Below are 24,907 nucleotides of genomic sequence, written 5' to 3' on the forward strand. Positions count from 1 at the left end.
AGAGCTCTGTACCGGCTGCTCGTCAGAACATACACAGAGTGTGAGAGGGAGTGTGTACAGCAGAGAGGGAGAGCAACAAATAGACACACACCCAGACTGAGTTACTATCTGACAGAGGGGACAGCACGCTCTTGTTTCTTTAAACTTCAAACTTGCAGCTGCAAGAAAGAAGGACAGACAGGTAAGAATCAGGCAGACAGGTAAGAATCAGGCAGACAGGTAAGAATCAGGCAGACAGGTAGAACAGGTGAAAAAGCCACTCATACTCTCCTTCAGTGATGGAAGACTACACTCTCCCCTTCTGGATTTACCTGGTCATTGTGACTGTGTTCATCGGCGGAGCCATGAAGAAGATCTTGGCGTCCCACCTGAACACCACCTCCACCGTGGTGGCCTGGCTGGGGGCCACCGTGCTGGTGGAGAGGCTGTGGGCGTTCTGCCTACCGGCCATGCTGCTCCTGGTGCTATTTGGCATCACCTTCTGCATCTACTATGCAACCAAGACCAGCCAGCCACGAGCCATGCTGCCCGCCCACGGCAAAGCCGTAATCATCACAGGTAAGAGGAGGCACTGCCCACTCATTCGGGTGTTTTATCACCACTAGAAATCAGACGTTTGTGTATTTATTCTGGGTTGGGTCTTATTTTCACAACAGCGTGTGTATGCAGTCTTTTTAGTTGTTGTCAGATGTGCACTTTAGGTGAAATCCTCCTAATTTCTCCTGGATGATAAGGGTTTCTGTCAGATTTAGGATCCTGGGTGTCGGGAAGATGGGGAACCGGTTGCTCCAAAAGCATGAAAACCAACAATTTTTGCTTAAAAACAGGCAAACTTTGTAAATTTCTGAAAAGTGCATCGTCAGATTTTGCTCAAACTTGTTTTGAGTTTATCAACATATCTATCAGCAGGAGCATGTCATTTAAGATATGCTTATTTTACCCCGAGAAAAATCTGTCCTGAAATTACAGTACATCGGTGTTATTTGTCTAAAATAAACCTCAAGCTGGCAGGAATCCCAAAGCTTATAAAGATCCCTGATCCTGTAATTTGCAGTTCGAATTTTATGCAAGCATGCAAAAACAGCAGAAGAATATTAAATGCAGCCTTAAAACTTAATGTTATACTGTTTTCAACAGAGCCTCTGAGGGTAGAGGCGAGCAGGCTTTCAGAGGTGAAGAGGAGAAGTTTTGTAATCTTTAGTGTGACTGTAAATGATCACAGACGTGGTGAGGTCCCGCTGTACTGAGCCCTCTCGGGCTCCGCTCGGATCAAGGAGGTGATCTGATCCCAAAGGAAAACAGTGTGTGCTGGCTCTCTGTTTGTGTGTGTGACAGGGAATAAACTTTATGCACAATGGGCGCCTGCAGGGAGGGGGTGGGGGAGTGCGGTGGTCAAATGGGATTTCCCTTCACAATAAAAGTCAGCGTATAAGGGAAACGTCACCGGTGTGTCTGCTGATCACAGATGACTGTTTTTGCTGCGCTCTCTGTTATCTGAGCACTGTGGAGTGAGTCTAATAGAAGACTTATATTCATGGATTTGTGTGTGTGTGTGTGTGTGTGTGTGTGTGAGTGTGTGTGTGTGTGTGTGTGTGTGTGTGGGCTGACCTCCGTCTCCATGCAGCCTTAATCACACTTTTGTTGCCGGACATCCAGCTGGCCCAGGCCTCTTTGTGTCGTAGTTAACGAGATAATCAGATCTACAGATTAATGCGTCACTTTAATCACACCACGCTTTGCTTTTGTGTAACTGTACTCTCCGTAGAAGCACACATATAGTGGAAACCTTCCCAAACTGCTCCTCAGGTAACCCTGAAAGGTAGGAAACAGCCGTTACTGTGGAGACAGAAAGACGCTCCGCCGTTGTGTTAAATTACCCGTTGCTTCCCTGTAAATGTCAAACACAGATCACATTAAAATATATAATGAAATCTGCCTTGATCTACTGAGAGGGTGTTCATTGTTATTCATTAGTCATTACCTGTTGTTTTCTTAATTTATTACTTGTTTCGTTCTCCTAGCTTCACATTTGGAGAAGTTAAGCTCAGAAAATAGAAATTTCTTAATTCGGAGCCCAAGTTCTATCGACCAATCGCATCCGAGCAGATAAAAATTTCATTCTAAATAATTATAGGGTGTGTTTATTTTTTATAACTCACTTGATTAGATTCTATCAAGGCATAAAGTTAAAGGTGTGGTTCCGGCGATGTCTCCTCTAAGCGCCTGCTGAGCTTTCTTAATATTTGACTGACCGTGTTGGAGCCTATGGAGAATTTTAATGCAGTTATCCACCGGCTTACATAATAACCTGACACTCCAGCCTCTGGCAGTCACTTTTGGCTGCAAACACTTAAGCTTCAAAACCAGACTTCACAGTGGCTGCGGTCACTTTTTACAAACAGCTACTGCGATGATAATTCCCCATGACACACACAGTTTCTGAGATTTTTTGACATATAAAAAACTAACTATAACCAACGCACATATTTCCTGTAAGCTGCGCGCGATCAAAAACCCGAATACCGGAGCAATTACATAAATACGCACAGGTAAAATGCGTCTTGGGAGGTTTTCTGTGTATTTTTCAAACAAATAAAAGACACGATGTTAATTATTATCATCCCAAACAAAGTGAAATGTCATTCAGCTGCACAGGATTGGCCTGTATTTCCTGTTACGTTTTCTTGCTTTGTGGGGATGTCAGTTTATTTGCAAACACCTTTACACTTTGATCAAAGGTGTGGTCCAGATCTCTGCCACTCACCTCCCACACGGGAAGGAGTGCTCCTTTGAACGGGAGGAAAAAAAATCTAGGTCAAACAAATAAAGCTGTTCACGTTCACGCGTTAAACTGCACCGGCACCAGTGAGGATAACACATCACACAGCATCCATCAAGCAGCAGGCCTTTAGAAAAACAGATGTTCGCCATAAACTGGTCTCGGTGTCAGTAAGTCCACTTCTCTCGTTAAGAGTGAAATGTCTGGATGAATTGGCAAAACATTTGTCTCCAGTATTACTTACCCTACAGGCACAAATGATGGTAGGATACTGGAGGAGCAGAAGTCTGCATTTCAATTCAATTCAATTCAATTCAATTTTATTTATATAGCGCCAAATCACAACAAAAGTCGCCTCAAGGCGCTTCATAGATACAGAGAAAAACCCAACAATCATATGACCCCCTATGAGCAGCACTTTGGCGACAGTGGGAAGGAAAAACTCCCTTTTAACAGGAAGAAACCTCCGGCAGAACCAGGCTCAGGGAGGGGCGGGGCCATCTGCTGCGACCGGTTGGGGTGAGAGAAGGAAGACAGGATAAAGACATGCTGTGGAAGAGAGACAGAGGTTAATAACAGATATGATGCAATGCAGAGAGGTCTGTTAATACACAGTGAGTGAGAAAGGTGATTGGAAAGGAAAAACTCAATGCATCATGGGAATCCCCGGCAGCCTACGTCTATTGCAGCATAACTAAGGGAGGATTCAGGGTCACCTGGTCCAGCCCTAACTATATGCTTTAGCAAAAAGGAAAGTTTTAAGCCTAATCTTAAAAGTAGAGATAGTGTCTGTCTCACGAATCCAATGCATGAACAAACTCAAATGAGACGACACCTTTAGGGTGAAAGGATGTTGGGGTATTAAACAGCAATAGCAGAGGCAATGAGACGAACTAAAACAATAGCGTCTTACTCTGACTACTCACCAAAAGACTACCTGTAATAAAGCGAAACAGCCAAAACTCTTAAACCAATTAGTTGGTCTGTGGATTTAATAGATCAATGAATAAAATATTACATGCGTTCCTCTAACAGCTAAAAAGTCAGATTCTCACATCTGTACTCGTCTGATTGTACACATCTGCCATGGCACAGATTCAAAGTAATCCCAAACCAGAACAAACATATCCTGCAGACTAAGCGGTCTGACACCGGAGCTGTAGGGCTTCAGGAGATGGTCTGTTGACATGGCAAGACATAAATCCCCAAGACACACACGAGCGTGCATGAAGATCACCACAGCACACATCTTTGCACACCAACCACGTTATCCTACTATCAAGTACTTCACGTAGGTACGGCGCAGAGCTTTATTTGAGATCTGATTACAGCCTGAAAGCTCTCTCACTCTCGTGGCCCTTTGAACATTGGCTTCAACCCAGTAGAAGGGGAAATATCTAAGAGGTCCAGATCCCAGATCTCAACCGACAGATCGTTCTTAATTGGCTCTGCCGAAAGCTGTTAGGGTCAACGTTTGGTCATTCTGGAAATAAGAGCAGAGGGTGGAACAAAAGGCTGCAGTAAACCTCTTAGAAAGCAAGTTGATTTGTTCTAAACAGAGCTACATTCTTCAAAGGATGAGGGCTGAAGTCAGGGCTCGGTGACTGGGCAGCGCTGCAGGTTGATGTCCTGCCAACGTGTTGAGGAAACCTCTCAGAGCCTTTAGACTCTTTCAGAGGGAGGGAAGGGAGACATGGTCAGAACTGCTGATGACGGACACCTTAAGATGGTGAGTTGATGAGAATCTAAGGTTTTCTACATCACCATCAGAAGGTAGGCGTTTCATCCTGCAGGAGAACGCCTGCAGTAGTCTCCTGCAGGAGATGGCCTAGACCAGGGGTGGGCAATTCCAGGCCTCGAGGGTCGGTGTCCTGCAGGTTTTAGATCTCACGTTGGGTCAACACACCTGAATCACATGATTAGTTCGTTACCAGGCCTCTAGAGAACTTCAGGACATGTTGAGGAGCTTATTTAGCCATTTAAATCAGCTGTGTTGGTTCAAGGACATATAAAACCTGCAGGGACACCGGCCCTCGAGGCCTGGAGTTGCCCATCCCTGCCCTAGACAAATCCCAGTCCTCTACCAAGTCCAAAGCACCATCTTGCCAGAAGCCCACCAAAATGTAGAGGTTTCTTTATTTGCTCGGGCTTCATCTCTCCAAGTCTGATGAAATTTGATCCTGTTGACAGACAAACAGCTAAAAACAAACTTGGTTCTGTTAGACACATTTGTATTAGAAGCATGAATGTCTAAACTACACATTTCATCAAACCACTTTCTCCACGTTGAAACAGCTGCGTTCAGTAACTAACAATCAAAATATTTCTGTAGCAAAACCTACATTACATCTATAATCCCTTAACTGAGTAATCAGATTTTCTTTCTTCTACTCTTTCGATCTTTGCTCTTTTGTATGCCCGTCTTCTTTCATCATTTTATTCATGTTCTTCTCTTTCATTCTCTGTATTTACTCGATTGTGCTCCATTTTCCTTCATTGTTTTCCATTTCTACATTTTACTTCCTTATTTCATAGTGCTGTTTCCCTTTTTTGGAATTTTTTTCACTTTCCTTTCCCATTTGACTCGTGCACTTTCTTATGCTTCCACCCCTTGTTTCTCCTCCCTCATCCCAGTCACTCGGTTCAACAGAAAGTTCATCAGAGTTCACCGTTTCATAAACGCAGACTGAATGAGTGCCTTAGAGTTCACCTCATGTCGTAGTCAAGAGTTTTAAAAGTTTTAAAAACTGTTTGCAGCTGCATCCGGGATGAAGTCTTGTGTAACACGCATCTGCTTATTAACAGTCTAGAAACTGAGGTTTTGTTATTCGAAGGTTTGATTCTGCAAGCTTTGCAGTCTTGACCTCTGCTTACAGTTGGACAGTAGCTTCATCATGTCCTCACATCGAGTTCACACACAGAAAACTTTTCTTTCACGCAGTCAGGCAAATAATAGCAGGATATTAGAAAACATTGCTCAATGTTTGCACCGAAAGCATTTTGTTCATAAAAACACCACAGAAGGCAAGGAGTGAAAAAACCGCGTTCACTGATGTCACATCAACAGGAACAGTAAGTGAAACGTGGAGTCTCATTGTCAGCTTGGTCAGCAGAAACCTGTGATCCAACCAAAATGTCTTCAAACCCAGCAAGCTAAATCATAGATTTACACTGTAGTGCAGTTTCCAGACAAATTAAATTTCTCAAGAATCTTGATAAGATGACATGGAATATTTTCATTTGTAAACATGCAACCCCATCTTGACTTTGGCACATTATGAAGGGTCTCTAGAATTTCATCTTGGATCCTTAAAACCTCTCTGTGAATCATAACCAACACGTTCTCACTCCCACAGCGTAACATTTTACGCTAGGTGACAAATCGTCAACATATTACGTTTTCGGCTACCCACCACGTTCCTAAATGACGACCTCGGAAAAATGAGGAAATATGAGAACCGTATGGACTCAATCTACACATGTTCGCTCTTTTTCTTCAAATCACTTAGAAACACGCTATTTAACATCCTTAAAGTCCTGGTTAAGATCAGGAAAAAGGTTATGGTTAGGGCTAGGGATAAGGTTAGGTTTAGGGCTGGAATACAGGGCTGGAACGTCAATTACCGCGGGAGTGTCATTGCACTGGATTTCGCCCATAACCGCCGCGTACCATAAGAACGCCGAAGGTCTCCTTTTGCGTTCCTCAAGAACGACCCGGGACGTGACAAAACGTCGGCATGTTACGCCTCGGGAGTGAGAACGGGCTCATCATAACAGTAGTATGCTTTAGACCAGCGGTCCCCAACCCCCGGGCCTCGGACCAGTACCGGTCCGTGAATCGTTTGGTACCGGGCCGCGAGAGTTGAGGCTCAGGTGTGAAATGTATGGTTTTGAGGGTTTTTATCGGTTTTCAGCGTTATTTTGTTATCGTTTTTATCGTTTACTCGGTTTTCCTGGGTCTTTTCACGTGTGTTATGAATAAATCTTCTTTTTTATTTTGTTGTATTTATCCGCGACACCTTAAAGGCCGGTCCATGAAAATATTGTCGGGCATAAACCGGTCCGTGACGCAAAAAAGGTTGGAGACCGCTGCTTTAGACCTTTTAGTCCAAAAAGTCTAAAAGAAGATTGGAAACCACTGCATTCTCCCAAATGGTCCATAGAACTTCATAAAATACCCTTAAACATCTCTACAACCTCTGCAGAGACACCAATCATACTTCTCGTTTACTCGTCCTAGAAGCTCCTGTGAGTTTCTTGAACTCTCACGGTTACATTCCTGGGTTATTCCCTGTGTTAATGACGAAGTTCTCTGAACACAGATATTAGGTGTGAATGTGATACTACGACAGTTCTGATCACTTCCAGGTGTATCTCACAGCTCATTTATAAACTCCCATGACCTTCCAAGTCCAGCAAAAGGGAAAAATAGAAATCCTCAGACACATTTCTTTCACACCTCTTTAAACTTTTTCATGAAGCTCTAAACACTAAGCGATGGCTCACATTTCGTAGTTCGGCACAAACGTGGGCTGTCACCCTTTTTCACTAACAGCGCTGTAACATCACAATCCTGACCTTTTCATCCCACATCTGTAACTTTTTGGGGTCGTTTTTTAACCTCGTCTGATTGATGGCAGTCTTTGTATCCTATAACGTTTTCTGTCTGCGGGGTGTTATATTAACCAAAGGAGATTCCCCAATACAGATAAAATTGCCTTGGTAATCAAGGAAAAACGTTTTTCTTTCCCTTTTCCTCTTGATTAAAAGGAGAAAACAGTTGGAGGGTTTTTGGTGTTTTTTTGTTTCTTTTTACAAAGACATATTATTACTTCTCTCCAAACCACAGGGTTACGTTTAGGATTGCGAGCTGGTGTTGGGGTCTTCACTTAGACCGCAGACCTCATGACTGATTCGTGGTATTTTTGTCTTTTTCTTGGGAAGCACATTTGCCACACACTGTGCAAGTTTAATATCAACCAATAAAAATTTTAGTGGTTTTATGTGCGTTAGCTCTCCTGTCTGTGGCAGTTTCTGCATGTGCAGATGGAGCTGATGAATGCAGTTATTTAGGTCTCTACAAAGTGTCTTTTTGACCTTATTCATATTTGTTCTTCTCTGTCTCTGCACACATTTTTTTCTTAACCTCAGCAGCCTCTCAGAGCCTCAGCCATAAATTGCAGCGCTGCTCCCCTTTAGACCTGGATCCTCTTTTCTGCAATACCGCAGTCACATATTCACCTCAAAACCTCTGACCACAAACACAAACATTTTTTATTCCTACGTATTCGTTTTTGCCCTGATCATATCTCAAACGGTGTCACTACCTTGACGTACGAATCATGACGAAGCAAACCAAACAAATATGTTTTCCACCACAGCATGGTGCAACAAACAACAGGACTTACTGTTTCTGTAAATGTGGTTTCTCCTGTCGCTGTCCTTTAGCCATCAACCAAGAATCTGCAGCTCCCGGGGAACCTGAAGATGAATAGGATCATACGACTACCCATTTGAGCGGACATATCAAATTAATTGTGTTATGCAAGGGGAAGGGGATCAGGGTCAGACAAGCTTGTTTGTTTTTTGACGTGGCTAACACAGAAAGTGTTAAGCTGGGCTCAGCTTTTTCAGCACTGTGATGACGTGGTGAATTTTTCATTAGTCAGGCTTCCGCGTCTGCAGTCACACACTCGGTATACCGAGGATAGATCAGCGCATTAACAGGCGTGCTTTTCTTCTCTGCTCTTTGAGATGAAAATGCTCTTTAGGGGGCAAACAAATTGGATGAATTCAGAATTTCACCAAAAAACAACAAAGATGAAGAAAACAATCAGTTACTTTAAATCTGCACATAGTATAGTTCCTTTTGAGACCCTCGGCTGTGTGAGGTGGCCTTGTGACTCAAGACTCAAGAGCTGGTCTCCTGGCCTTATGTTAATTCTGTTTGAGTCTGAGAGCTAAAAGACATCACAGCGTGAAACCGGCTCCCCATCCTCTCATTTCCCTCTGTTATCAGATGTCAAGCTGCTCACAATAACAAAGCACAGCTCAAAATATCCTGGCAGTCGAACAGCAAGTGGAACTCAGCAGAAAGCGTTTGCAGCTATGAATCAGGTGTTTCTGCAGCGTGGAGCAGAGCTGAGGTATTTATTTCACTCTCACTCAGCGGCTTTTTTCTCAGGACGTGACTCTGGAAATCCTCCAAGGACACGGATAGAAACAACTTGCCAACGCCTCGACACTCTCGCCAGCAGAGCTCTTTCAGACACCCGCTGCACAAAAGAACAAACAGAACAGCGAGTACCGCTGTGGATCAGGTTGTAGGACCAGGACTTCTGGGAAACTGGGCGAGCTGCGGGGTACGTGACAGATCCCCACGGTGGCTGTTTCTGAGGGACACTGCAGTCCTGCTGGAGGAACATATGTGGGTGTGTGAACACAACGGCTCTGTGGTTGGTTCCTCATAAAGTTTGAGGAAAAATAACAGCTCGTTCCACTGATCAGGGAATGAAGGAATTCAGGAATCTGTTAATTATTATTGACTAATTATTTCGTTTAAAAATGCAGTGAAACAGTGCCAAGAGCGCCTGAGACCGCATGCCTCTGCCAAGGCTGAAAACTCCTTTCACACCATGCATGTGTTAATGCCTAATCTTAGCCCAGATAACAGTAAGACTATTGTGTAATGATTAAAACGTTCCAGTTGTGCTGTAAAACATGTCCATGTTATTGTCAGAAACAAACAAAAAACAAAACAAGCACTGGTGAAGGAAAAGAGAAAGGTTCACGCGTTAAACAAAGAACTTTGTGTTTGAGTCGAGCTTTTGTCCGATTCTGTTCGAAATGAAAACTCTGCGTTTGTGAGCGACACCTGAAGGACTGGATGGAGGAAGTGCAGGGTGCAATGCTGTGACACCAGAAACCAGGTTCACACCCAGACTCTTGCCTGTGGTTAAGCCAACAAAAGCTCTTTTGTGCAGGTTTAGGGACTTTTCAGGACCTGAACCAGGATCTGAGCAGAACCAGGAAACCGTCATAATGCTGCAGGTGGTACAGGTGGAGCCTGGAGTCAGGAACAGACTGTCAGACAAAAGATATGAAAACATATCCTTGAACTGGCGGTGGTGTCTCACATGTGTGTTTCTCTGTAAGCGTCTGAGTTTTGTGTTTCCAACAAGAACAGTTAACAGTTGCTGGATGAAGGTTCTGGTTCGGGGGCCATGAGCTGCGTGACTAGAGTCCCAGATTAGATATTTTGCTAGAACATTGTGTGATATTTTGCTCATGTATCATGTATTTATAACATAGGTATATATGATTTATATAAAGCAACTTTTAGGAGTCAAAGTCACATAAACCAAAACCAGTGTTTGCTTTTTTTTTTTCTTCAGAGGCAAAGACAAGTGCATCTCGTTTTCTTTGATGTTAACAGTAAAGAGACATGAACTTGAAAAAAATGCTCGCTTTGTCCCTGCAGGCTGCGACTCTGGCTTTGGGAATGCAACGGCTAAACATCTGGACTCCCTGGGCTTTGAAGTGTTCGCCACAGTGTTGGATCTGAATGGAGACGGAGCCAAGGAGCTGCAGAGGACCTGCTCACACCGCCTCACCCTCCTCCAGGTGGACATCACCCAGCCACAACAAGTGCAACAAGCCTTGCTGGACACCAAAGCCAAACTGGGGCTCAAAGGTAAAGACGAACTGCTGTTCTGAGTCTGTTCATACCAGACAAACCAGCTAGGATTAGGCTTGATGGGTTTAATGGAGCTACCGCCACATTTATCAAGTGTTTCAGAGTCACAAGTTAGGATGATCGCGTGTTCTTGTGACTGCGGTTTGAGATGTAACATTTAAATCTCATCGCAATGGCTCGTGTAGTCTTCTCCAAACTGTACTCTGTTTTAGAAGTAGAGCCAAATTCAATTCAATTCAATTCAATTTTATTTATATAGCGCCAAATCACAACAAATGTCGCCTCAAGGCGCTTCATAGATACAGAGAAAAGCCCAACAATCATATGACCCCCTATGAGCAAGCACTTTGGCGACAGTGGGAAGGAAAAACTCCCTTTTAACAGGAAGAAACCTCCGGCAGAACCAGGCTCAGGGAGGGGCGGCCATCTGCTGCGACCGGTTGGGGTGAGAGAAGGAAGACAGGATAAAGAACTAAAGAAAACAGGAATGATGCCAAGTTTTACTTTTAAGATATTTTATATGGTTCAAAGTATGTTTGAAAAATGACAGATTATTTATTGAACTTAAAAGCTGAAAAAAACCTTTTGAACCCCATAAAAAGAACAAATCTCTGGAGTCCAGATGTCGATAGAGCATGAAAAATAATCTGTGAATATATTTCTGGATTTCGTTTGAAATGTTCTGAGGAAATCAGCAGCAGCTTCAAGTACATCTTCACCTGTTGACCTGTTATCATCAAAAGTCTTGGGTAGGAGTGGGGGAAAAATCGATACTGTGTAGCATGGTGATATTTTGTTTGCTAATAATGTATCGATACAGGGACAGCAGAAATCGATATTTTGTTACAAAAAAGGTTTTTGTGCTCTGACTTCAGAGCATGTTGATCCTTTTTCTGAGCAAGAATCCTGACATTCCTTCACTGTCCAAATGTGTTTAACTGTTTATGGCAGCAATAAACATGACAGTTTACTTATTTTAATTTAAGACATGTTTTATTTTAATTAAGTTTAAAACTTTTATTTAATGTAAAATTATATTTTGTTTTAATTTACTTTCAAATTCTTCAGTTGCTGAAGGGGCTGCATAGTTTTCATAAACTGCATAGTTCAGAATAGCTATAATTGTACCAGATGGTTGATTCAGTTAAGTTGGACTAGACCAGGGGTCACCAACACGGTGCCCGCGGGCACCAGGTCGCCCGCAAGGACCACATGAGTCGCCCGTGGGCCTGTTCTAAAAGTAGCTCACCATAACAACTTACCAGTAAGCTGCATCTATTTTTATTTTTTCTTGCTGTTTTTTTTTAATCACAATTGCATTGGTGTTAATTTGTTAGAGATAATATATATATAAAAAAGTTTATTATTAAATATTAGATCATGATCTAATATTTAGTGCTAGCTGGTCTCCACAGAAACAGTTGCCGTGAAGACCAGCAAAGGCAAAGGTGAGGAGATGAGGAAAACATGGCGGAAAAAAGGAAGAAAACATATAATTTTCACAGTGAATGGGAGGAAGAGTTCTTTTTTACCACCGTGAAAGATTCATGTGTGTGTCTCATTTGCGGGGCAACTGTGGCAACGGCAAAGCGGCACAACGTGGAGAGACATTTCCGAACGTGTCACACAAGCTACCATGCTAACTACCCAAAGGGCAGCACACTGCGAGCGGAAAAGGCCCGCGAATTAAAGGCAGGTTTGAGCAAACAGCAGTCTTTTTTCACGAGACCGGTGAAAAACTCTCAAAAAGCAACCGAAGCCTCATTTAGAGCTACACATTTCATGATTAAGAAAAAGAAGGCATTTTTAGACGGGGAGGTTTTCAAAGAAGCAATGATGATAATTGCAAAAACTGTGCTTAAAGACGAGAAATATGGAAACGATGTAATCACCACTCTCTCCGATGTCCAGCTGGGGGCAACTACAATTGTTAGAAGAGTGTCGGCTATGTCCGGGAACTTGGCCGATCAGTTGGATCAGGATCTGGCAAAGTGCAGTTGGTTTAGCATCCAGTGTGACGAGTCCGTCGACAGCAGCAGTACAGCACAGCTGATAGTCTTTATCCGGATGGTATTTGATGGTTTTTCCACAAAAGAAGAACTTCTGACACTACTGCCGCTAAAGACAACTACGAAGGGAGTTGACATCTATAACGCGGTGAAGGAGTTTTTCGCGAAGAAAAAGGTACCGTTGGAAAAGCTGGTATCAGTGACTACCGACGGGGCTCCTGCTATGATCGGCCGACATACGGGATTCATCGCTCACTGTAAAGGTGACACAGAGTTCCCAAACTTCATGCATTACCACTGCATCATTCACCAGCAGGCGTTATGCGCAAAGGTTATCGGCTTCGAGCACGTCATGACTCCCGTCGTGAAGATCATAAACAGCATCCGCTCCAGAGCTAAACAGCACAGAACATTCAAGGTGCTATTGGAGGAGCTGTCAGCTGAATATGGTGACCTGCTACTACATACGGAAATCCGATGGCTCAGCAGGGGACGGATTTTGCTTCGTTTTTTGTCACTTTTGGGTGAAATCAAGGAGTTCATGCAATCCAAAGGGGAAGACACATCTCTGCTGGAGGACACTGAGTGGACACTTGACCTTGCGTTTTTAACAGACATTACTGGGAAACTGAACCATTTGAACTGTGAGCTGCAAGGCAAAGGTAAGACTGTTGCTGACATGATAAGTGCTTTAAATGGATTTAAAGCCCAGATGAGCATTTTCTCTGTGCATTTACAGAGAAAAAAGGTGCTGCACTTTCCCTCTGTGCAGATGGTGCTGAAAGACAACGCTTCTGCATTTGAGACTTTTGACAAAGTTGCAGAAAAGTACACTCAAGTCATAAACCGCCTTGGTCAAGAGTTTGAGAACAGGTTTTGTGACCTTGATCAGCTTGAGCCATGTGTCTCATTTGTTTCCAATCCTTTCATGAATGTGGACACAACATGCATTGCTGAGCAACTAAGTTCAATGTTCAGCTTGGATGCTGGACAGGTGGAAATCGAAATTGTAACATTGCAAAATGACGTCCACCTCAAAGCCTATCAGGGTGCACCAAACTTTTGGTGCCTTGTTGACACAGAAAAGTACAGTGGTGTATGCGCAGCAGCTATGAAGGTTGCCAGCCTGTTTGGTTCAACCTATCTTTGTGAATCAGCCTTTTCTGACATGAACTTCATCAAGAACAAACACAGAACACGCCTCTCTGATGCACATCTGCAAGACTCACTCAGAGTTGCAGTGTCAAGTTACACCCCAGATTACAACACACTGGTGAACAGCATGCAATGCCAGGTTTCCCACTAACAGACAAAGAAAGCCATATTAGATGTTCTCAGTGGAAACATTACAATGTCATGTCAAAGTTGAATTTAATTATTGAAAAACAAATGTGTTTGTTAAGTGTAACATGTGACAATTTGCTTTAAAATGCTGCCAATTTGGTGAAAAGTTCTGTAAAATTTGAAAGTTGATTTTTTTGTATGTTACATACATACAAAAATAATGTATGTAACAGTGCATGACTTGTTAAAATTTGTTAGTGGTAAGTGAAAATGTTGTAGAAGTGATCACTTCAAAATGTAAATACTTGCAAAGATTTATAGAAATAAAGCGTTGCATATTGATATTTATATTCCTACCTTGTTTCCTACTTGCATTCTTTATAATTATGGTGAAAAATAATTAACATAATTAGTGTCTTTACATAGATGAATATCATTAATTATTAATGATAACACATAATTAAGTTAAATTGAGGAAATTTGTTATTTGAGAAGTGTGTGTCAAACTGGTAGCCCTTCACATTAATCGGTACCCAAGAAGTAGCTCTCACTTTCAAAAAGGTTGGTGACCCCTGGACTAGACTGTAATACAAACCGTTCAGTTTGTCAACAATCAAACTGAAATGAGAGAAAGACTGAGTGTGAGACTTTGATATTAGATAAAATGAATATTGATACAGTTTACCTTTATGTACAGAATCTGAATATCGCAAAATATTTTAAGAAATTGCAATAATATCGTATCGTGCGTTAAGTATCGTGATAATATCGTATCGTGGGATGTATGGTGATTCCCACCTCTAGTCTTGGGTATTAAAAAAATACAAAGAACTAAACTTCAAAGCAGCTCCATCAACATTAGCATCACTAAATTTGTGACATCTTGACTGCAGGGAGCTGAGTGATTATGAATGAAGTCACCGGGGCAGTTAAGGGTTAAACAAAACTGGAACAGGAAGGAGTTCAGAAAAACAGCAGCAATCTGCAGGGAACAGGTGTATGTGGGGTTTACCGCAGCGAGGTGGCCTGTCGGTTAACCTGTGACTTGACATGAGGTGGCATGCCGGTGTGATAAAGTTTAATCACCTGCTGAGCTTCTGGTGAACTTCACAAGATCAAGGTTCGAAGGGAGAGGGATTTATGAGATGTAAATGCTGGACTGTTCCTTTAAATGGTCGGCTGATTCTGCACAGCGTGCTGGTTCAGCGCGGGCAGCGATGCACAGGAATGTGCGGTGGAGTTTGTCCAACAGCCTTCTAGGAAATCAGTGGCAGAGGAGGCGCTCGGGCAGCAAAACCACTGCTTTGCGAGTGGAGGACTGTTCGAGAGGTGTAGTGCAGGTGTCTCATATTTCACACGCAGATATCAGAGTGTTGATTCAGTCTGTGATTGGCTCAGCCCTGCAGCACCCACTGGCTTTGTAATTAGACATCTTAGACCGCTGGCTTCATGTCCCAGTCATTTAAGGATACACACAGTGTGTGCGCGTGTGTGGGTGTAATAAAATATCTGGAAGGAAAGGTCACTTAAACACACGCTGGAACTGTGCGTGTGGTTTATGTCCTTGCATGAGTGTGCACTTTTTTTACTCGTGTTGTTGGGACATGGATTTGGCCACAGTCACGTTGTAAGGATTCGCCTCCCTGCGAGACATAAATCATGAAACTGTTGTGTGGTTTGCTTGGAGATTTCTAAGAGCCGACTCAGAAAAAGATTCAGAAAGAATCTCCTCTTGCTTTATTTTAATTGAAGATCAATCGAGATGTAGTTTTTCCATAAAATTTCCCAGCTATGAGAAAATAAAAACATACTTTTAGAAAATCCTGCAAATCTATTAAATGTCTCATTTAGAAACGAATTCTTTGTCATCAAACGCCCGTCTGCTGCATTCTGTTTGCTTGAATTGCCATTAAGATGTCTTGAAGCTCATTGGACAAAGTTTAGAAGGCTACACACCTGATTATGCAATAAAACATTGATAAGCAGAGATTATGGTGAGGATAAAACACTCTATTTAAAGCCTCAAGTGTTCCCAGAGGCCAAAGAAAGGAAAGCTGGAGTGCCTCTTCATAGATCTGGCTGTCAAACAAAACTAGTAATTGAGCAAGATAGTCCTTGACCAGGGAGGGAACCCAAAGATCACTCCAAGAGAGGGCTCTGTGGGGATGTCTGCCTTACATAAGGAGTCTTGGAGTGGTAATAAGTGTTCATTAATAACCACAAAGACACATTAAGGTTCCCTTTCACAATAAAATTCTTTACTGCAGCTTATTTCAAGCAGCTTCGGTTTTACAATTTTAGTTTTATCAGAAAGTTCCAGTTCACAGAACATGAACTGCTGCCTTCTTGTTTGGAAACTTTATGTTTGACCTTTTTACCGCTGACCCAGAGTCAAGATTTGGCCTGTTGTTTGCCTGCTTATCATTCATCAGCTCAGACCTAAACAAAGTTCCCACAGCGGCCCCCGAAACAAACACTGTGATTCTGGGACAGCCGCCTCAGATGAGGACGAGTGAGGCTTATTTACACAAGCAGAGCGAGAGAGAGAGTTGTTGGTGTACTACAGCTGAATGTGTTGGCAGTCTGAGCGTCTGCGGAACAAATGTTACATAAAAGTTCTGAGAAAACACACCAGGCCTCCACATGTTCGCTGTGAATCCAAGAGATCAATCAAAAGTACTCAGACTCTCAACACACAGGAAACATAGAATATGTCCATCATTAGAAAAGTAATGACTTATTTATTCAAATATACCCAAATTCTTCAAAAGTAAGGTTAAATTTGAAAGTTCTGTCAGTCAGCTCAATAATTAAAACTAAAACAATTAGAATGGTTCACATTATTTCACAGTATTTGTGCGCAAATATATGTGTAAAATACAAAATAGCATCAAATACTTGGAGTGCAAGTACCTCTACGTTTCACTTAAGTAGTAATAAATAACACTAAAGTCAAACTCTTTATTGATTTGAATACCAAAGGTCAGCATCTCCTAAAAAAGATTTTTCACAATCAAATCCGAAACGCTGTAATTAATTAAATGTATCCTGTCATGTCAGTAACGATTAAATTGGCCTTTTTGTTGTCCTCTGGCAAACAAGCAAACATCTGCTTTACCATTAGTGCTTTCATGTGTCTGTGTCAACACACCACATTTCCTAACCTCTGCCGTGCGTTTTGGCAGGTCTGTGGGCTTTGGTGAATAACGCCGGCGTGTGCGTGAACTTCGGAGAAGTCGAGCTGTCGCTGATGTCCAACTACCGTGGGTGCATGGAGGTCAATTTCTTCGGCACGCTGAGCATCACCAAGGCCTTCTTGCCGCTGTTGCGACAGACCAAGGGACGCATTGTGACCATCTCCAGTCCCGCCGGTGTGTGTTTGAGACGTTCACACACACACACACACACACACACACACACACACACACAAAGATGCTGTGATAAATCTTAATTAAGTGCTCCAAAGTGAGTGAGCCACACTTAAACTGTTGCCTTCAAACAGCCAAAGCAAACAAACAGCGCTGCTGCCGGCCGTTCGTCCGACTCGACTCTGTCATCATGCCAAAACACCACAGTGCAACCAAATCAATCAGAAAGGTTCATCCCCAGGTGCAGTTAATGAGCTCAGCAGCTTCCACTGACATCTGCTGTGGGTTAGACTGTAAGACAGAGTTTAACATTTTCTTTGTATGTGGTGAGGTGGAAAGGGAACAGTTCATGCTCTGGGCCCTAAAAACACTAAACACATCTGCAGAAGATAAATATCGTCCTCTTTCTTAGACTCACATTGTTACATCTAACACAGAAATGAATAACCAGGATATCCAAGAGTGGACTTAATGAGACTAATATATGCTGTTATAACAAAGCTAATTTGGCTACTGCGCATAGAAATGTTATAGTTAATTTTGGCCATAATGTACAAATTTATTTAAGAATTTCTTCCCTGATAAGCTTTTTGCATTTTGTTGATTCAGTTTAATAAAAATTCCACTGGTTACATTTTGTTACTTTAGTTTTTTATGTCAAATTTTTAGTCCAGCTGGATCCAGCAAAGTGAACTGATGTGGTTCTTTGACCACAACTCAGAAGCAAAACCCACTTTTTTCATTTTTTCATCTGTAACTTGAATCACAAGTTACTTTGATGGTTTGTTTATTATGTCTTATGAGCACTGTTGTGAGAAAGGCTGGAGGGTTTTCTGAACTTAGCACCTGAGTAAGTGCAGGCGTTGCGCACCAGTGGATGAATACTCTGAAAAATGAACCTGCGTAAGTTAGTTCAAGTGAAGATTTAAAAAACAGGAAGGAAAGAAAGCACTTTAGGGCTCATTTGGTCTGGTTCTGTGGGTGAAGGCAGCTGCACAGCAGCAGAACAAACAAAGAAGATTCTTTTGTAGAGTATCTAACCTTTATCTTACTACATGAAAGAGGTCATGCTGACGCTTTACCCGTGCTTTTAGGTGACCAGCCATTTCCCTGCCTGGCAGCATATGGAGCATCTAAAGCAGCTCTGAACCTCATCACTGAGACTCTGAGACACGAGCTGGAGCCCTGGGGAGTCCAAGTGTCCACCATCCTGCCATCCTCATACAGGACAGGTACCAGTACCAAACCCTGGACACCTCAACTCACCTCAACTCACCACAGTTTACAGAGGAATGAGCAGAGATTTGAGGTCAAACAGAGTAGTTGGGTCATTGGCTGCATTCAGTCAATTAAAAACCTGCATGAATGATTTATGTCATGCTGGTATTCGGACCTACTAAGGCACAAAAGTCAACGGAAACAAATTGTTATATTTATATGAAATGTGATAAGATGTAGGAGTTCCACAAGGCTCAATCAACGGTCATCCAATATTTAATATTTTCATTTTCCAGTTAGAAGCTTTAATCAAACGAAATAAATCTGTTGTTAATTCAATTCAATTCAATTCAATTTTATTTATATAGCGCCAAATCACAACAAAAGTCGCCTCAAGGCGCTTCATAGATACAGAGAAAAACCCAACAATCATATGACCCCCTATTAGCAGCACTTTGGCGACAGTGGGAAGGAAAAACTCCCTTTTAACAGGAAGAAACCTCCTGCAGAACCAGGCTCAGGGAGGGGCGGGGCCATCTGCTGTGATTGGTTGGGGTGAGAGAAGGACTAATGTTACTGCATTATAAACATGGGAAACTAAAAGAAACTTTATTTGACACTTTTTAAGTTAAACTGTAGTATTTTTAATAGCTTCGTTTAATGGTACCAACCAGAGAATTAGATTTATTCACTGTTTTCAAACCAACGCGTACTATTCACATCACTTCATATTCTTATCAAATAATTTTCTGTAATATAGACCAAGAAATCTGTAAAAAACTAAAGTAAACATTTTAAGAACTGTTCCACATTCTGGTTCAAAAAGTAAAAGTGATGAGTGGAATATAAAAACATCTGTTTGGCTGCCAAACCTTCCAGAGAAGGTGACAAGTTGTGACGAAGGGCTCGCTAAGCGCTGAGGTGAGATGTAGAAATAAGCTTAAGATCTTTATTAATTCCATCAGGAATAAACTGCACTCCTCATCCTGCAGGAGTTGTACACTGTGGTTTGGCCTCATGTCAAACCCAATGACAGCCCTCCTGCTGAGGAGAGTACGCTCGTAATGAGAAACACATGTGTGACGGACCATCTGTTTTCACACACACACTCAGTGCTGACTTGTGATTTCGAAACTCTTCGGGGATGGATGGATATGATTAGAGGGAGGGAGGGAGCATGCCTCAGTAATTCACTTTGTCCTGCAGTTGCTGTGCTCAGGAGACAGATCAAAATAACAACTCAACAACCGGATTATGTTGAAATTTAGAGACAATATCTAACTCACAACCAGGGGCCAGTGATGGAGTAAATACTTGCATAATTTACTTTAGGAAAATTAGCAGTAACGCATTAAAGTACTGACAATAAAAAGTCCCTGAAGTTTTAAAAGTTCTGACTGTGCAATAGAGTATATTATACTATCAGAGTATTATTCTCTTCTGACTCAGAGTCTGTTGTAACCTGAGATGCATAATTGCAGAAACTGGGAGAAAATAAACACCTGAGCATCAACCAATAGACGCATTGCTCCATGCAATTAAATTACGCTTTCTAATCTTTAGCAGTCTTAATGACTTTGTAAAGGGATCTAATTCAATGTTATGCCAAAGCTATTTATCATATTTTCATAAACATTTAAAAAGCATGAAATATCTCATGTTCTTCCTACGCTTCTATAGGAAATTGACAAATCTTAAATAAATTGTTTGGCAGTAGCAAAAAGCAAGTTGCAACTTGTGCATAATGGTGTCATCAGCATAGAAAGTGCATTTTGGAAAATAAAATTAAATACTTAAATGCTGCTAGTAGGACTGTTAATATTGATCTAAACCACACAAACGCTTATTATTTTTTTAATTATTTATATGATTTGAAAAACAGTGTGATTGGCTGTCTCAAAGGCCTTTACAAACCAGTGAAGACTGCAGTAAAAGAAAGTTAGTCTCCTCCAGGAAAGCCCTAGTTAATAGCTTACCAGTGTTTGCCAGGCAGTGATGGGATCAGCTTTAACCCTAAACTCTAAATTACTTTTGTACACTTTATTATCACACATTAGAGTGAAATGTGTTTCTTATTGGTCTGAAGGTAAAAGAAACTCTTTAAACAGTGAAAAAAACTTTTAAAAGTCCACTTGCACTCAGCTGTAATAAAAACAGGGTGTAATGTTTACCACTGCAGTGTGACCAAAACTATTCTAGTCCTCCTGGGTCCTCACAAAAACAATAAAAGCAAACAGCAGCTTCAAACAGGAAAACGTAGGACAGCAAAAGAACCACCGAGAGGAGTTCCCGTCACGCCGGCTGTGGTGATGGCAGGGATGTAAACACCGAGCTGGCTCACTTTCCATCCGTTTACTCTTTAATCCTGAAGAAACAGGTTTGAATTTAAGCTTCTTATCCCACTCTTAAACTTGAACTTTCCAAGACCTGCTGACACCATGTTCAACAGTTAAACAGCCAGTCCGCAGCTGAGTCAAGGCTCGCGCTGAGGCAGAGGAGTGAAGTGTCAAAAGCTGCTGATTCTGTGCAGCCAGCTGCAGCCGTCCCTTTTGTAGAGATGCTGATTCTAAACCTAAAAAACGACACACCGAAGGCCTAAAATGGATTTTCACTTTAAATGTCGAAGTTAAAAAGCAAGCAATGTTGGGGTTTGGTGTCATTGATGTTGCTATGGTAACACTGCCCTCTTCTGTCTGCAGCTCAGTCCACTAACTCCGCCTACTGGGAGAAACAGCACAAGCATCTGCTGCAGAATCTGTCCCCGGCGTTGCTTGAGGACTACGGTGAGGAGTACATGACCGAGACCAAGGATCTGTTCCAGACCTTCGCCAAACACACCACCACCAACCTCCAGCCTGTTGTTGACACCATCGTGCAGGCGCTGCTGGCACCGCAGCCTCAGCCGCGTTACTTTGCAGGCTCTGGCTTGAGCCTCATGTACTTCCTCTACACCTACTTTCCTTACAGCATGAGCAACAACTTTCTGAAGAAAAAGTTTTTGAAGAAGAACGTGATCCCGCGCGCTCTGAGGAAGCAGTCGGCCTTTGATCTGAACCTCAGCCTTCATAACAACAACAACGAGGAGAAGCTACAGCAGATGTGAGACAGTCAACACAGATGGTATTATCCTGCAGATAGAGGACCACTTCTGTAACACACTCATAGAGCTGTCGTTTTATGTTTTTTAAAATGTTGAAGGGAACATTGAGATGCACCAAAATGGTTTCTGTTTGTCTCTGCAATGTCTGGCCTGCATGGGGAGCTCAGGGGGTGAGGTTTGGCAGATGCAGCCACAGGCCAGTCACGGGACACCTTCACCTCTGTCTGCTGTACTGTATAAACACCGGAAGGATCACACTGATGTCATGTGCCTTTATCACATAGAAAGCTGCTTTGCAGGTGAAAGCAAACACTACAGCAGCTCATTAAACCAACACCAGCACTGCCATACAAAAATATCGTTTTTTTATCACCTACATCATATTAATTTATTTAGCTTCATAATCATAGTAAAAAGTTATTTTTTTATCAAAGGACTGCAATCAACCCATCAACAGTCAATGTGATTCTTAGATTGAGACTAAGCTAGATGACATAAAATCTACCGACTCAGCACGACTCGTCCCATTTTGAATCAAATTATATGCCTGATTCAAAGACTGCAGATTATTATAAATTCTCAAAAGCCCAGCAACAACAGTTTTCTTGCTGTCTAGAGGAGCTTTTACTGACTATCAAACACTGGTCTGGTCCATCTCCGGATGTCAGGTCTGGCCCCTCACTGATTCGACTGATGCTGCTACCTGAACCTGATGTTCAGCCAAAATTAACGCACAAAAAAAAGAGCCAAATCTGACATTTGTGTCCGGGCCAGAGCAACATCACAGCTAAGTCGAGGCACCTGTGAGCATCTTAAAGCAGCAAGTTACAAAGTCAAAGTTAAAAATCTAAGGGAAACCTCAGATCTGTAACTCAAACCACGTCCGGCCAGCTCCACGTTTATATTCAGTACAGAAAATGGTAGAATGAGAACACACCTGCTAAATACTGTCTTTGCTCAACAGAGTCAACTAACAACAAGTCAGAGGCCCTTATTAGAAGCAGATTTGATTATTTGCAGGCCCTCATTTATGGTTCCTGATGTTTCATCGCCTCTGAGCCATAAACACTTTTTAGTGAGGCAAGAACTGCGTCACAGTAAATTCATTACGTGCATGAATCGTTAGTCATGGCACAGTCAGGAATCATTTGGGATTTTTGCATTAAATAACAGTGTGTAGAATTACTGAATGAAACTTTTGTCTAATTTTTGTTAAAATCTTTGGCCTTCTGGGAAAAAACAAAAGAAAAAAGGAGTAAAAAGGGAACAAACAGTGAGATGAGCTGCTGCAGTGCTGCGTCCATCCACCTGCGACAGAGAGAAAAATATTTTTCTTCAGGTATTTAAAGACTTTACTTACACTTGTGATCTCTGGGGTCCAGGTATTTTCTGCAGGAAGAAAATTGAGGCAAAAATAATTTCAAAACAAAAGCACACTTTCAGTTTGACGTATTTTGGTTTTATTTTATATGCAAAACCAAAACACAGTGACTTTATTATCTGATTTTGGCTTGAGAAGTTTGCTCATCAACGCCAAACGTGGTTATCAGACTTCCTGTTTGCATTTCGCCTTCGAAATAAAAGCACAACTAACTCTGGTGATGAATGTAGATGGTTCAGCTTAAACTTAATTTTGATCTTTTTAGCCTCTGAACTCCAGATGATCCAGCTACATTTTGGTTCTTGACAGTGAGCCTCAGACACGTTCCTGTTATTCTCATGGAAACTAGGAAGAAACATGCTGTTTTCTCGCAGGACAGCCTGTTGGTTTCTCTCACTAAACACTGACTTCATCATCAGGATCTTTGTTTCTTCACCCTGTGTCGTCATTGTCTCTTTGATTAAATGTATAAACATGGATCAATAAATCATGTAGCAGTTTTTTTTCTGCTGTTGTAAATGCAACAATTCAAACCTCCAAACTTTATACAACACATGTACAGAGCCGATATGGTATTATATGCTGGGGTGTTGCTATGAGTCATGCGGACACTACATAGTTAAAAAACAAACTTTTGTGCACATGTTCAGGGTGTTGTGTTTAAGTGGTTGGAAACAGCCTGTCTCTCATCAAACTCACCCACAAAACATCCCCATGCTTTTTTATTTTGTGTTTTTTGTTCTGTCTATTTGTGTTTTTGTTTTGTTTCTCAGCCCATTTTGAATCAAACTATTTATGGCATCTTTTCTTTTATCACCATTCAAATTGTGACTTTGTTTCTTTTTATAAAAAAATTTAAAGAAAAAAAAAACATGATGTAAAATGTTCACTTGGTTGATTCTGTAATAGAAATAAAGTTGGCTTTTCAGACTTCCAGCTTTGCGGCGATTTGTGAATTTGTGTAGAAATATGAAGATATTCCCTCAAGAACAATACACAGTGGTCCCTCTCTATACCACGACGGTGCAATTTTGTTTTTTTGGTTTGGGGTTTTTTTTTACAGCGCATTGTGTTCTGCGTCCTGATTGGCTGTAGACCATTTTCAATCAATCGCGTGCCATGTCTCCTGTACAGTACAGAATGTGTTCAGCTTGTCAAATTTACATAAATCTTTGCTAGCAGAAGACAACAAACACAATGGTGTCGACGTCAAAGGATTATAAGGCACATTAAGCAAAACAAAACCGTCAGATAATTCAAACTTAACTCATTCTTCTTGCTTCCTCTACTTCCATACCATTGATTCATTAATGTTGAATTCTCTTGCAGCTGATCTATTCCCATGTTCTGGACCTGAAAACAGGGTTTTTCTACGAAGGTTTGATCTTTGAGAGTGTTTAAACATGTCGATGCCTGTCTAAGAAAAGTGTATAAAGTGTGTAGAGAGGGGTTTTTACAGCCTTAAAACATCTATAATAATTGTAAAAAATAAAGTTCCCTACTTCACCTATCGCAGGTTATTTTTAGAACGTAACACCCGCGATAAACAAGGGACCGCTGTATATAAAAAGTGCAACTTAGAGTGACTTGTTGTGGTTTTCACTCTGTACACTACCACAGTAGACCTGACTGAAGTGCAGACTTTTTTTTTTTTTCCATATATTTTTATTGACATTTTTTATAGTACAATACAAACAAATGTTGAACACCCTCACATTCACACATCCATCCATACATCAAACCTGCCTACATCACATTCAAATGTAGAAATGAGCATAGTTCTCACAGTAATACAAAAATACAATGGGTTAGGATAGACAAGATTTTCCCTTCCTTCCCTTCTTCTTTTCCTTCTTTTTCATAAATGTCCTTCACCTCCACTCCCTAAAATATCCATATATGGCTTCCACATATTCACAAAGTCCCATTGTTTGCCCTTGGCAATATATGTTAGTCTTTCCAGGCCTAGAGAGACTGCAATTTCCTTCTTCCAGAGTCCCATGGAGGGAGCATCCATACTCTTCCAACATAGCGCAATGGCTCTTCTGGCTTGAAGTAGTCCATAGTCCAGT

At 41.8% G+C, this 24,907-nt stretch overlaps 1 protein-coding gene and 2 long non-coding RNA genes across 4 annotated transcripts in view; all 3 read left to right on the top strand.

Moving 5' to 3' along the window:
- Positions 1-24,907, top strand: part of LOC146526206 (uncharacterized) — a 372,953-nt gene that overhangs the window by 263,823 nt on the left and 84,223 nt on the right. The gene's annotated exons all lie outside the window — the stretch shown is intronic.
- hsd11b2 (hydroxysteroid (11-beta) dehydrogenase 2) lies at positions 3-23,771 on the top strand. 2 transcript variants are annotated; one of them, XM_085130933.1, is made up of 6 exons: positions 3-181; positions 239-558; positions 10,260-10,472; positions 16,954-17,139; positions 18,231-18,368; positions 21,054-23,771. In XM_085130933.1, exons 2-6 carry the CDS (start codon positions 279-281, stop codon positions 21,455-21,457), a joined length of 1,221 nt encoding a protein of 406 aa, XP_084987059.1. In that variant the 5' UTR covers positions 3-181; positions 239-278; the 3' UTR covers positions 21,458-23,771. The 2 variants fall into 2 exon arrangements, with proteins under 2 accessions (XP_084987059.1, XP_084986981.1); XM_085130855.1 differs by having other exon boundaries at positions 4-181; positions 220-558.
- Positions 1,146-5,807, top strand: LOC146526220 (uncharacterized). The gene is made up of 2 exons (XR_014869214.1): positions 1,146-1,232; positions 1,303-5,807. It is a non-coding gene; the product is annotated as an uncharacterized LOC146526220 (long non-coding RNA).

The sequence above is a fragment of the Neolamprologus multifasciatus genome, chromosome 1 (genome assembly GCF_963576455.1).
Source record: "Neolamprologus multifasciatus chromosome 1, fNeoMul1.2, whole genome shotgun sequence".
Taxonomy (NCBI): Eukaryota; Metazoa; Chordata; class Actinopteri; order Cichliformes; family Cichlidae; genus Neolamprologus; species Neolamprologus multifasciatus.